Source organism: Giraffa tippelskirchi, chromosome 10, assembly GCF_054371585.1.
Source record: "Giraffa tippelskirchi isolate mGirTip1 chromosome 10, T2T-mGirTip1v1.2.pri, whole genome shotgun sequence".
Lineage (NCBI taxonomy): Eukaryota > Metazoa > Chordata > Mammalia > Artiodactyla > Giraffidae > Giraffa > Giraffa tippelskirchi.
The window spans coordinates 71,818,315-71,833,321 of record NC_137284.1 but is presented as its reverse complement, the minus strand read 5'-3'; the positions used below and the strand labels follow the sequence as shown (position 1 = coordinate 71,833,321).

Sequence of the window (15,007 nt, the reverse complement as noted above, 5' to 3'; positions counted from 1 at the left end):
CACTTCCACTGTATACTCATAAGGGATTCGATCTAGGTCATACCTGAATGGTCTAGTGGTTTTCCCTACTTTCTTCAATTTAAGTCTGAATTTGGCAATAAGCAGTTCATGATCTGAGCCACAGTCTGCTCCTGGTCTTGTTTTTGCTGACTGTATAGAGCTTCTCCATCTTTGGCTGCAAAGAGTATAATCAATCTGATTTCGGTGTTGACTTAAAACAAACCTTGGACATGATAGATACTCAGTGACCATTATTTAATTGCATTATGTTCGTCATTTGGGTGGTTCTGTTTAAAATGCTAAAAAATATTATTTATATTTTACTAAATCTGATAGGCATTCACTTTTTTTTCTCATATGGAAGACTGATATAGTTCCATGTTCAGAATCAAAATATATCATCTAAAAAGATCTATTGTTATTTAAAATATCAATAAGAAAGCTGTGACCTGCAAGTGTTTTGGTATAAATATAAGAGATTTGGGGTTTTATGGATACGTATATTTGTTAAATTAAGTTCTGATATGGTAATCCTCAGTCATACCTTTAGGCATTTTACAAACATGTTTGGAAATGTAACTTTTGAACAAAGGAAATAAAGTATTGTATTTATCTGACACCTGAGCTCAGACGGTAAAGAATCTGCCTGCAAAGTCACCTGAGCTCAGACGGTAAAGAATCTGCCTGCAAAGTCAAAGACCCAGGTTCAATCTTTGGGTTGGGGAGATTCCTTGGGGAAGGGAATGGCTACCCACTCCAGTATTCTTGCCTGGAGATTCCAATGGACAGAGGAGCCTGGTGGGCTACAGTCTGTGAGGTCTCAAAGAGTTGGAAATGACTGAGCAACTTTCACTGAAACTATTCAGGAAGTTAAAAACATGATTGCAACATTTGTATTTTCTATTGGTTTCATTTGGCCTTTAGGGCATGAAGAAGATTAATTTAACTTGTAGCTAATTTGTGAATCCTCTAGGCTCTTTTCTATATGCAGTTGATTATGAAATTGAAAGATTATTTAATATTATATTTTAACTTCTTAATTCTTTTTTCTTCTTACCCAGTGTAGTGACTATGACTTGGAATTTGGAACTGAGTGTTTACATTTGGCTCTAAAATACAGTCATATCAAAGCCAAACTTGTGGAAGGATCCCCTGACCTCTGGAAGGTAAGGAAGTTGGTACTTAGCTCTGTGTTGATGTGTCATTCCTGAAGACATACTCTGCAAGTACTGACACTTTCCAGGTGCTTTAGAAAATAGAGAAGTTTAAAAACATTTGGCTTCATATTGAAACAGTATTTCTAGGAATAAAAGTATGTGTGTACATATACATTAAAGGTGTTAAGAGTCTCAGTGGGTTTTCTGATCCATCAAATTATGGTATCATTTCTGTTGCTCAGTTGCACGAAAATTCATGTTGGGATAGTTTACTCAAACAGATCCCATTTAGCCAGTAATATTGTTTTGTTTTGTGTACGTTCTTGATGTGTAATGTTTTACTGTGTAGCCTTACTCTCAGCTGGATTGAGGGCGCCGCTCTGCTTCTCACAGCAACAACATTTCCTCTCAGTCCCTAGGATGGTAGCTCCAATTTAATGTGCTATTGAAACACATATCTGCAGTAGTTTTGACCCAGTAGGCTTGGTGCCTGGAAGAACTCACCACCTCCAAGTGGCATTGTGCTCTTTCCTGTGGTCAGGCTTGACTGATTTCATGACAGACTTCTTTGGGAGGAATGAAGTGGTTGTAGCATTATCATACTCCGTGTTCCTGTTGAGGCTGGAGTGCTTTACAGTGTGACTCTCCTGTGTTTCATTGTGTAGAAATGTGGTAAACTGAACAATGTATTCTGAAATAGAATTGTAGGGTCATATCATAATTTTGAATAAGTACTGCTCCTTTGGAAATATTGGATGAAATCTTTATAAAGCATCCATCTAAATCTGGCTAGTAAATATTCATCCTAATTCTGAGCTAATATGAATCCAAAAGCATATTTCTTCATTGACATAAAAACAAAAAGAAGCCCTATGTGTTAGATATTTTGTACAATCATGTGATGGGCCTTGCTACGTGCTAAGATTGTCTCATACATATTTAAATTGTTACAAGATTACAGGATATTGATATGCCTGATTTATTGCCTGGTGGAGAAAATTAATACAGTATTATTGCTCTTTTAAGAGTTTCCAAACATCATTAATCCATCAGGTCAACATTTTATTATTTTTGTTTATTTTTTTCTGTATATGACAGATGGTGATACACATATTCATTGGGAGGATTTGGGTAATTACCAATTAGGTGTTTTGTGAAAAATCCTGACTCACGTCACTACAGATCTGCTAAACTTAATTTACAGGCTGTGTTAAAAATAAATAAATGAAACCTGAAGACATTTATTGCTACTAACATGTCAACACCCTTTGGCCTCTTTGCTCATTTTTTTGAGGGGGCTGTGTTATTACCTTTTTCTCACGGGTATTCTGAGCCTTCTTTAAAAGTGTGAAGCACCCTCAGGTCTTCAGGTAGAAGGAAAGCTCTTTGAATTTTCCACTTGAACTCCACAGATGTTCTTCAGTGTCTTTTGCATTAAATCTCAAATTTCACTGCTTCCACCAGCAACAGAGAAGCACAGTTTTAGTCCTCACACCTTGGAGCTTGCTTCCATTGTATGTGCGACAAACGTCAGTGCACTGAGTGGAAGCTGGCCTTTCCAAGTGCTTCTCTTCATTCCCTTTCTGAGTCATTTCACACATAGTGCTGGGGGTTGAATTGTGTCACCCTCCCCCTCAGCAGTGACTCATTAGAAAAGACCCTGATGATGGGAAAGACTGAGGGCAGGAGGAGAAGTGGGTGACAGATCATGAGACGGTTGGATGGCATCACTGATTCAGTGGACCTGAGTTGGAGCAAGCTCTGGGAGTTGGTGATGGACAGGGAAGCCTGGCGTGCTGCAGTCCATGGGGTTGCAAAGAGTTGGACATGACTGAGCGACTGAACTGAACTGATAGCCAATAGGAAAATGTAGACAAAAAAAAAAAATTCAAATTTTAGGGGAATTGCCGGCAGTCTTGTGGTTAGGACTCCACACCACTTTCACTGCTGAGGGTGCAGGTTCAGTCCCTGATTGAGGACCTAAGATCCTGCAAGCTGTGCACTGCAGCCAAAAAAAAAAAAGAATTTTAGCTGTCTTTCTTTATATAGTTTCTTTCTGAATATTAGTGTAGTGCCCAAGGACCTTTGGGTAGTAATACATCTGGTTTATTCTTAAGACTGATTTCAATGCATAAGCGTTGTCTTGCAAGTATGTTAGAAAAGTCATTTTAGTATTTGAGACCAAGTTTTCTTTATTTTAAAAACCCTATTGTTAAGATAGATTTATTTGAAAAAAAAGAATAAAGCACTTTCACAATTATTCTGTTTAAATTTGGAATGCAGTTATATTCCTCAAAGAAAGCAGGAAGGAATGAAAAATCAGCTATAGTGATGAGACATCTTTCCATTAATTACTGTTTTGAGTTTACCTTACATAGCAGACAGTTAAAGGAAAAAAAAGCCTTTTCTCATCTAAACTGCAAATATTGAGTACTGATTTCAGCTGTCTAGTTAACTTTGGGTTTTCATGGAAACAGATATATTTTATTCAATTCTTCTAAGAAAAGTGTATCCCTAAAATGTTGTTTCTGCAGGTTGAGTTTTGCTCACTGTGTTCGTTGCTCTATTCCAGCCGTTAGAACAGGACCTATGGTGTGGCAGTATTTGAGAAATATTTATTGAATGCGTGAATGAGATCAATACAGTCTTTAATTTGGTGAAATGCATAGTCTGAAGCTTTAAGTGTCTGTTTTCTACTTTTTTTTTCCCCCAGGTAATAGAGCTATATTTTGAATCAGTAACTATAGCACTGGTTTTGGTTGACATTGCTTGTTTTAGAGATAATTTAACAATGTCATACTTGATTTTAATAGATTGGTTGACTGCTTGAGGAAATTTCCATTTGTCATACAAGTCAGCTACTACATTAGTTCTGAGTTGTAAGATATAGATTTTGGGCCAGGGTGGTTTACCTGCCAGGATCTAGGCATAGCAGGGAAACCTATTTGGGTAGAAGTGCCGTGAACCACTTAGCTGAACAATTTTTGTACAATTTAGTTTGGAGATAATCTGGAGAAAAATTGTCCAAATTATCGATATGGAAAGTTACTAATTATTTCTCAAAGTGGGTTTTGAGACACTGGCATCATAATCATCTGAGCACTTGAGCACTTGAATGATAAGCTCCTAAGACCTTAGAGTACTTACTAATAGATTTAATTATTTACTCTGTTCTTCAGTTCTGTGATGAAGGAAAAGGAGTTCTGCAGTGCAATGCATCTGACATGCTCTGTACCTGAGCTCATGGCATGTGGTCTGAGAACTATCTGCTATAGGACCGTGGCAGGTTATATACAAGGAATAGGTTATTTGCAAAGTAATAGGTTAATTGCAAAGAGGCTGTATGTTCTTAAGCAGAGATCATGATTGTTCTTACATTCATGGTGGTAGCCTCCAGGCTCTGTCAGTCATGTATTAATAAAAATATTAAAAAGGTGAGCCTTATCTGGGGGTACACAGATAAACTCAATTCAGAAGGAAGACCCTCTCTGTGAATTGGTCTTTGAGAATCATCTCATTTCAACTGAACATGCAATATGGTAATTTTTAAAATATATTCTTTTCTTTCTTTCCTTCCCACAAAAAACCTTACTATTAAACCATAATTCTAATACTTGTATATGAATGCTACCACATTTTCTTTGATATGATACTTATATTAATAAGACTTTGGTAACAACTGCCACACAACATCTTAATTTACTTAAAGATTTAAAACAGATCTTCAAGCATTTGTAGAAGCAAAATATATTTTTTTCTGAATAACTGATGTTGTTTTAATTTAAAACTTGTCAGTGTTGTGTGTTTATGTTTTCTCCAAACTCAAGAATTTCCTTGGGGGCATTATTTTATTGCTTTAACATTCCTTTCTACTCTGTTAAATCTAATGAAGTTTATCTGTCCTCTAGGTGACCTACAAACGAGATCTGTATGCAGCTGAATCGATTATTAAGGGTATGTTTGGCCTTGTGACTGTCAGTTCCTGGGTTTCAAAACCGTAAGCCAGTTCAGAATTTCTCATGACATTTTAAAGCCCTGACTGCTCAGAAGTATAAATCTTGTAGACCAGGGAGGTCTGTGATTTGGTTTTTTTGAAAAATAATTACATTTATTTTATTTCCTGCTTTGAAATATCACTTATGACTTATGTTGGGGCTTCCCTGATAAGTCACACAGTAAAGAATCTGCCTGCCATGTGGGAGACCTGGGTTCCATCACTGAGTCGGGAAGATCCCCTGGAGAAGGAAGTGACAACCGTCCCAGTATTCTTGCCTGGAGAATTCCATGGACAGAGGAGCCTGGTGGGCAGCAATCCGTGGGGTTGCAGAGTCAGACACGACTGAGCAACTATCATACATGCTTTATGTTACGTTGGTTTAACTGTTATGAAGGAAATATTTTAGTAATCTGAGAAAAGTAGGTGACATTGACATTTTAAAAGTGAAAACTGACATTTTAATTTGTAAATGTATTTTGTTTTTATTCAGAAAACTATCTCCTCTCAACACTGCCAACACATTACATTAGACAGTATCTTTTGCCTGAGAAAAATTTTCTGAAAAAGAGTAATTGGTCTGAATGATTTTTAATTCCTTTTAGTTTTGACAATGACTGTGATTTTGCTTTGTGATTTTAGGTATTATATATGTAATAACCCTTTTCTCATTTTTTTTCATCTTAAGAGCTCAACTGCACAGAAGTGATTTATTTCATAATCAATAAATATTTATTAAATGTGCTTGACACTGTGCTAGGAATGTAATGATGATGCATGAGATGCGTTCATTCTGTATTTTTGCAACTTTCACAGTTTACATCACAGTTTCTTAACCTCGGCACTATTGGCATCTTAGGCCAGCTACTTCTTTGTTCAGGGAACTGTTTTTGGCATCATAGTAGATCCTGGCGGCACTCTACCCTCCCTCCCTTTCCCCACTGTGACCATCAGTTGTCTCCAGACAGCACTGTTGTTGTTGTTATGTATGTGTGTATATGGTCCTAGCCAAAATCAGAGGGGCCCACCCCCAATACTGAAGCGAGTGTGGTACTTTACAATCTGTTTGTAATTTACTCCTTCAAAACTAGATTAAGGACAGAATGATGTACTCGGATACTGACTGAGATGTGACCTTGACTGAAGTTGGAAAAAAAAAAAACTGAGTAGGAATTGTGAACGCAACATTTTTTTTTTTTTTATCTTCTTTTATGCAAAGCCTATTTAGCAATCATCTGGCTTCACATTCAGAAAACTGATATCTCTTCTCTGTGTGTGACGTTCTGTATTTGTATTTTATCTTTATATTTTTTTGTGCTTTAACAGTATTGTGTTTCAAACTATTAATATAATGATTTGGGCATCTGTGTGTATGCAAACAGATGATCTATAGCTATAAATCAAAATGTTGACATATATTTACATATGAGTCAGGCAGTGTATAAACATGACTCTGGAGAAGTTGCCTAAATCATGATGTAGTTGGTTATATTCTCAACAGAAGGAAATTGAAAACTTAGTTTGGTTTCTTTACAAAGTCTTATCTCTATTACCTAGGTAAAATGGAACTGATCTGTTTTGCAAGGAGTTGGTAAATGGTTCAGTGAGGGTTCTACACATTTCAATACTTTGCCTATATATTATGAATATCAAGAACAGGCTTTATCATGTAGAAGCCTACATTTTAAGTATAATCACAGGTGCTTTAGTTTTGGAAATTGTTTGCAGAGAGAAATTGTTTTATTTAGTTAACATGTTCTAGTATTCTACTTTTCCACCTTACTTGTCTCCTGAGAAACCTGTATGCAGGTCATAAAGCAACAGTTAGAACCAGACATGGAACAACAGACTGGTTCAAAATTCGGAAGGGAGTACGGTAAGGCTATATATTATCACCCTGCTTATTTAACTTACATGCAGAGTACACAATGCAAAATGCCAGGCTGGATGAATCACAAGCAAGAATCAGGATTGCAGGGAGAAATATCCATAATGTCAGATACGCAGATAATACCACCTTAATGGCAGAAGTGAGGAAGAACTAAAGAGCCTCTTGATGAGAGTGAAAGAGGAGAGTGAAAAAGCTGACTTAAAACTCAACATTCAAAAAACTAAGATCATGGCATTTGGTCCCCATCACTTCATGGCAAACAGAAGGGGGAAAAGTGGAAGCACTGACAGATTTTATTTTCTTGGGCTCCAAAATCACTGAAGACAGTGACTACAGCCATGAAATTAAAAGACACTTACTTCTTGGAAGGAAAGCTATGACAAACCTAAACAGCATATTCAAAAGCAGAGACATCACCTTCCTGACAAAGATCTGTCTAGTCAAAGCTATGGTTTTTCCAGTAGCCATGTATGGATGTGAGAGTTTGACCTTGAAGAAAGCTGAGCACTGAAGAATTTATGATTTTGAATTGTGGTGTTGAAGAAGACTCTTGAGAGTCCCTTGGACTGCAAGGGGATCATACTAGCCTATCCTAAAGGAAATCAACTCTGAATATTCATTGAAAGGATTGATGCTGAAGCTTCAATACTTTGGCCATCTGGTGTAAAGAGCCGATTCATTGGAAAAGACCCTGATCTTGGGAAATATTGAAGGCAATAGGAGAAGGGGATGACAGAGGATGAGATGGTTGGATGGCATCACTGACTCAATGGACATCAGTTTGAGCAAGCTCAGGGAGATAGTGAAGGACAGGGAAGCCTGGCATGCTGCAGTCCATGGGGCCACAAAGAATCAGACCTGACTTAACGACTAAACAATTCTCAAAGAAATTAATCTGTCTGTATGTAAACAGATAATTTAGAGAACAGTCTCCTTATATTCTTTAAGATTTGCATTTCTAATAATTTTTTAAGAGATCCTGATGTTGCTTGTACACTTTGAGGACCACTGCTAAGGGCCTTCTTACCCTCTTTGGGTTTCTAGACCAGTAGAGTTTTGATTACCAGATATCTTGAATACAAAACGTCTGGCCCTGCCACATTAAGTCAGAATCTGCATTTTAACAAAAACTCTGGACCATTAGTTTGTACGTTAATTTCCAAAAGCGTTCTTGTAGTCTGTTCTCCAGTCACTCATAGTTGATTTTTTTCTAAATAATCTTTATTGTATTTAGAACTTCAGATCTTACCACATTGTCAGTTTCGAATGTTTATTGGCTCACCTGAGATTGCTACCTGCCTTCATGACTTGTGCTAACATTGTTTTTGGGGCCTGATAGTAGAAATACATCTGAGTATAGGGGGAGGGAAACTCTTAGATTTTTAAAAAAAAAAAATCCACAATATGGTTTATAGCGGACTACCCATTTACCTGTTGCCTTTCCATGTCAAAGTATTTTTCTAGGTACTTGTAGAACACAACATTTATTGGGTACTCTGTGCAAGGCATTGTTTAAAGCTTTTTATATGTATTATCTCTTGCTTCTCCAAGAACTCAATGTTGTAAGTAATGTGGTTGTTTCAACTGGTCAGATTTTCTCCTTTGAAATTCTTGGGCTACATATATGTAGGAATTCTGATTACTGTGTAGTTTTAGAAGCTACTGCTATATGTCATTATATCACATCACCAGGACAATTTGGGACCTTACTGCATAATGAAGCTTATATATAGTTCATCAGTATTTATGTTCAATGCAAGAATGACCAGGAAGCCCCAGCCAGTTCAAGTTTAGGACTCATTTTAAAAAATAGTTTATTTATTTTTGGCTGTGCTGGGTCTTCATTGCTGTGCAGGCTTTTCTCTAGTTGTGAAGAGCACGGGCTATGGGCTTCTCACTGCAGTGGCTTCTCTTGTGATTCCCAGGCTTGTGACGCATGGGCTTAGTTGAGCAATGGCGTGTAGGGTCTTCCTGGAACAGGGATTGAACCCGTGTCTCCTGTATTGGCAGGCTGATTCTTTACCACTGAGCTATGAGGGAAGCTCCTCAAGTTTAGGACTCATTTTGCCATCAAATTTATATACGAAAACAATTTTTAAAACATTAAAGAACTTTCTGGATTTTAGCACTGACTGTAACTTTGTGTGAATCTCTCTTAGATGTAATTTAGTGAAGGTGGGAAGAAGGTCTGTTCTTTTATTCTATCCTCTAACATTGAGTTAAACCAAATTTACTGGTACTTTTCTTTAGAATCTAAGGACATTAAATTATAGGGATAGCTGGCCCTTCCTTTCCACTTCACCTCACTCGTCCTGCTCCCAGAAGGGGCATATTAAACTCCAGTGTATCTTTTTTCTTTTTTGAAATAGATAGAATATCTGAGTGTATGCACTTCTGTCAAGGTTTAACACCAGAATACTTTTAGCACTCATGCTAGGTGCTTCATAATGTTACTTTTTTTTTCTGTAGGTGTTTTATAATGTTATTTCATTTTTTTTTCTTTGTCATGCTGTTAATGTAGATACTATTGCTCCCAGTTTTGTAGATGGGAAAACTGAAACTTAGTGAGACTAAGCACTTTCCTCCAGGTTACATAGTAAGAATGAGATCCACAAGTGAATCCCAGTTCTCCCTTCAGCTTAGGCCTGACTCTGTTCTGGGACATGGCCACATGGTACCTCTGAGTCAAGTACCTACTCACATTGACCACTCAAGTGGATTCTGAATTCATTATCTCTCTTTGGTGGATACAGACTCCCTCATGGCTCAGACATCAAGAATCTGCCTGCAGTGTGGGAACTTGGGTTTGATCCCTGGGTTGGGAAGAACCCCTGAAGAAAGGAATGCTATCCACTCCAGTATTCGTGCCTGGAGAATTCCATGGACAGAGGAGCCTGGCGGGCTGTAGTCCATGGGGTCACAAAGAGTCAGACACTACTGAGCAACTAAAAAAAAAAAAAATAATTGGTGGCTACAGCAAATGGTTTATAAAATCCAGCCTGCCCAGTACAGGTTCTGTTGGGTTAAATTTTTATCTTTTGCTGGCCTGATGAAGAATGACCACCCAATTGCGACTAAAGATGTTGTCTCCTAGTTCTGTGCTAAGCACACAGTAGTATTCTAAGAGTGTGGAAAAAGCAGATAATATTGAAATGGTAGATTTCTAGACATGACTAGAGAAAGAGTAAGCATTAAAATGCAAAATCAGAGTAACAGTTTCAGATTTGGGCACTGTTTCTTTCATTTTTTAATTCTGGTAAGTTAAACACCCATCACCAAGCCATACAGTTTTTCCTCTTCTAAAATGGAACTTTTTTTCACTGTGGTATGAGTGGTTAATATTTTGTAAGTTGTCTTTCCTGTGCTGCTTTTTTTTTTTTAAACTTAATACCAATTATTACTGGAATTATATTCTGATGTAACTATTTTCTTGCTTACTTAGTGTTTTTCAGACTATAAGACATTTCTAGGATAAATGTCATAACTAGCAAGAGTATTTTTTACTCCTAGATTGACTTGTCACTGAAACAGCATGTATATTTCGGTCCTTCTTAATTCTTGTTCAAGTTCATCTTTTTAGTTTGGAAATTTTGGTGTAACTAACTTCAGGCAAGCTTTGGTATGAAATCTTCAAATTGTGATTTATAACAAGTCTCAGAATCTGACTTATTTTATGTTATTAGAGAAGTTTTATTTTTTAAGCTTAATTTATTTTACTGTCAGTGTATTTATGTGGATTTCCATTTATAGTGAACTGTTCAATAATAGGAAACATATATAAGTAGTACTCTCACATTTCTTTTACAGTCTTTGACAACATAGCATTGAAAAATGTACAGTGAATTACAAATTTACTTTGATTTAAAGCAAAGATACTACTTCTTCTGAGTTAGAGAATTGGATTTGGTCATTGTTCTTTCATTTTAACTCCCTTAGGCTTCTATTGTGTGTCAAATTTAAAATGTAAACTTTTCTAGGGATTAGTGTGGTTAATACGTAGATTGACTGATAGGTTTGTAAACAGCCATTTAAAGAGATATTGTACTTTTGTCACACAAGCTGGTTGAGCCCACCCAAGCCTGCTCTACCTGCTCAGACCTACTCAAACTATTATAGTGATTACAACAGTAACATATTTTATCTAGATTTGCATATACCAGGCAAATAGTCCCAAACCCACACTTGATTGAATAGACTGACCATATCATGGCAAATGTTTCAACATGCTAAAATTTTCTAGGATGGAAAGCCCCTAAGAGATTTCTAACTAAAAGATTGGATTTATTTTCTACCATCATTCTTGAGCACATCTTTTAATATTCTTTAATTTTGTGGCTGAAGTGTTTTAAAAATAATTGTGTTTTGTTCTCTCCTGATTATGATTATACAAACCCAAGAAAGCTAGTGCTATAAAGAAGCCTTATGGTGTTTTATATAAAAGTGGAAAGAATAGGTAAAATTGATAATCATTTCATTTTTAACTGACTTTAGTTAATATTATTTTAAATAGTAATATTCATATGAATATTAATATGTATAAAAATTCACATCTTTTCGAAGTTATATAATGTTTTCCATTTACTAAGCACTGTATTTGAAGGGAAATTGATTTCTTGGAATTACAGTATCTCTTTTTCAATCAGAAATTTAGACTTTATTCTGAAAATAGATTTTTATTTTCAACATCATTGATCCAGGTGATTTCTTTCAATGTCAGGTACTTACGCACAATCAAGCTACAGATCCCCATATTCCTGCTTTTTTATATTACATACAGTTTTTTAAAGAAATCATACAAGTTGGCAAGCAATTGAACTCTTTTGTGCTTATCCATTGAAAGTAGCTAAATATACTTTAAAATTGGCTCTGGGGCTGAAAGGAATAAAATCAAATTACATGTGAATAAAACTGATTCAGTGTTACTGAGATTTAGGAATACTCATAGTGTCACAGTGTGTACTTTATGTATATGGAGAAACTAATGTTTTTGTTTTTAAATGATTCTTTATTATTTTCATTTAAAATAATGACATTTCAAGTGCATAGTTACTTTCAAGTCTTTTCAACCAAATTGCAAAGATGAGAAACTTTAAATCAATTTTGTACATTTGTGGTACGTCCTCATCAGGTTTTTCTTGCTAAATAGTCAATGCTGCTGCTGCTGCTGCTGCTGCTGCTGCTGCTGCTGCTGCTGCATCGCATCAGTAGTGTCCGACTCTGTGCGACCCCGTAGACGGCAGCTCACCAGGCTCCCCCGTCCCTGGGATTCTCCAGGCAAGAGTACTGGAGTCAATGATGACACCGTTTTATTATTAACCGTGCTTTTTGGATAATGGAAAATGACAACTAACATTTACATGGAAACTGTAATTTTTGATGTGTCTGGCTTTTGACAATGATATTTCATTTTCCAAATTTTCACATTAATACCATAACTACTTTGTAAATAATACACTTTTTGTTCTCTACTGTCTTGAATAGTACTGTGACTGTATCTTACGTGAATCTGTAACAACATTGGCGTCAAGCTTTAATTAGTAAGAACAAGAAGTCTGCAGTATGATTTAATAGCGGTTTGTTTTCCTTGGAGTTTACTGGAAAAAAATGTAAGTTGGAAAGTTAAATATTTGGGTCAAGATTAGAGAAAGTGGAGTTTGCTTTTTTGTTTAATTTTATAATTTCCTTAATTTGTTATTAGCTGCGGCTAATTCAAGCATAAGCAAGTAAATCTGTCATATTCAAAATCTAAGGTCACAGTGAGGTATTAAGTGACTAGCTAAATAAGACTTGATAACAGACAAAAGCCAGGCAGTTATGCTTAACTCTGATGTAGGTAGGAAAAAAAATAATAAAAATTTAAAACATGATATTTGTGTTTGAATTAATAATACATTTTATATACATCCTGATGAGTCACTAGCCTTAGAAAATTGCATTTTATTTAAATTTACTTCTCTTAATTAAGAAAGGATATATACTTTGAAAAGTATTGCATCATTTACTTGGAAAAAAGTAATATCCTTGCATGTGAAAATGTGCAAGAGATAAGATGTCACATCTGCTCTTTATTTTCAGCAGCAAGGTAGGAAACTTCATTTGATATTCAGTGACTCACTTAAAAATGTGTTTAAGATCTGATATAAAATGTCTTTAAAAAATCTGCCTACATACCATTGTTTTCCAGGTAAAACACATACAGTTGACAAGAAGGCTAACTTTGAGAAGACCGTTTTGACCTTTCAGCGTGGGGCTCTGTGTTTTCTTTCTCCAGGCTGTATTTACTGTCCCTGTTGTCTCCTTGTCCTGTAGTCATGCCTTGTTGACTGCTTCTCCTTGCTTGACTGCCTCCTGCGTTTGCTGTTCTAAAAACTTCATCTAGCAAGGTGTTCAGAGAAACCTCAGACATCAGTGTACAGGTAGAACTGAGATGGGTATTTCACTGCTCAGCAATGGTAATTCTGTTTAAGACTCCTTTAAAATTTTTCACGTGAGACCAAAAATAGCCTTTAAGGTTGGTTTTTGATTCAGTGGACTGAACAGGATAACAGAAAATGACTGCCCTCACTTTGAATGGGTTAGGGCTTGACATCTTTTGGAAATAACTATTTTTGGGTTTGATTTAGTTGTTTCTTACCTATGAACACTAAAATTTTGACTGAAGAGGTCAATATAGTGGATGAAGCCTGATGGAAATCATCATGTTAGATGTTTCTAAGAAAATTGAAGACTGACTTCTGGATGTTTTGTCCACTTGCTTATAGGACTAATCTAGTATTCTCTCTTCACCACTGTGTTTGACATTTTTTTTGTAAAAACAAACACCGTCTTGAGCACTTATGAGTCCCTATTCATGATTAATTAGTGGAAGCATATGTCTCAGTTCAGTTCAGTTCAATCACTCAGTCATGTCCGACTCTTTGCGACCCCATAAATCGCAGCACGCCAGGCCTCCCTGTCCATCACCAACTCCCGGAGTCCACCCAAACCCATGCCCATCGAGTTGGTGATGCCATCCAGCCATCTCATCCTCTGTCGTCCCCTACTTCTCCTGCCCCAATCCTTCCCAGCATCAGGGTCTTTTCCAATGAGTCAACTCTTCACATGAGGTGGCCAAAGTATTGGAGTTTCAGCTTCAACATCAGTCCTTCCAATGAACACCGAGGACTGATCTCCTTTAGGATGGACTGGTTGGATCTCCTTGTAGTCCAAGGGACTCTCAAGAGTCTTCTCCAACACCACAGTTCAAAAGCATCAATTCTTCGGTGCTCAGCTTTCTTCATTGTCCAACTCTCACATCCATACCTGACCACTGGAAAAACCATAGCCTTGACTAGACGCACCTTTGTTGGCAAAGTAATGTCTCTGCTTTTAAATATGCTATCTAGGTTGGCCATAACCTTCCTTCCAAGGAGTAAGCGTCTTTTAATTTCATGGCTGCAGTCACCATCAGCAGTGATTTTGGAGCCCAGAAAAATGAAGTCTGACACTGTTTTCACAGTTTTCCCATCTATTTGCCATGAAGTGATGGGACCAGATGCCATGATCTTAGTTTTCTGAATGTTGAGCTTTAAGCCAAATTTTTCACTATCCTCTTTTACTTTCATCAAGAGGCTCTTTAGTTCTTCTTCGCTTTCTGCCATAAGGATGGTGTCATCTGCATATCTGAGGTTATTGATATTTCTCCTGGCAATCTTGATTCCAGCTTGTGCTTCCTCCAGCCCAGCGTTTCTCATGATGTATTCTGCATATAAGTTAAATAAGCAGGGTGACAATATACAGCCTTGACGTACTCTTTTTCATATTTGGAACCAGTCTGTTGTTCCATGTCCAGTTCTAATTGTTGCTTCCTGACCTGCATACAGATTTCTCAAGAGACAGGTCAGGTGGTCTGGTATTCCCATCTCTTTCAGAATTTTCCACAATTTATTGTGATCCACACAGTCAAAGGCCTTGGCATAGTCAATA

General features: G+C 36.8%; 1 protein-coding gene across 12 annotated transcripts in view; it reads left to right on the top strand.

The window, feature by feature from the left end:
- The window catches only part of CRPPA (CDP-L-ribitol pyrophosphorylase A), a 417,735-nt gene that overhangs the window by 107,968 nt on the left and 294,760 nt on the right, over window positions 1-15,007 (top strand). For 11 of the 12 annotated variants that reach the window (XR_014067823.1, XR_014067824.1, XR_014067826.1 and 8 more), the window contains 2 exons: window positions 1,062-1,166; window positions 5,066-5,111. Coding sequence is in view for 6 of the 12 variants with exons in the window: in XM_081537647.1 (XP_081393773.1) it covers window positions 1,062-1,166; window positions 5,066-5,111 (151 nt within the window). In the remaining 6 variants the exon portion in view is untranslated. The remainder of the gene's footprint in view (window positions 1-1,061; window positions 1,167-5,065; window positions 5,112-15,007) is intronic. The other variant, XM_081537648.1, reaches the window with a different exon arrangement.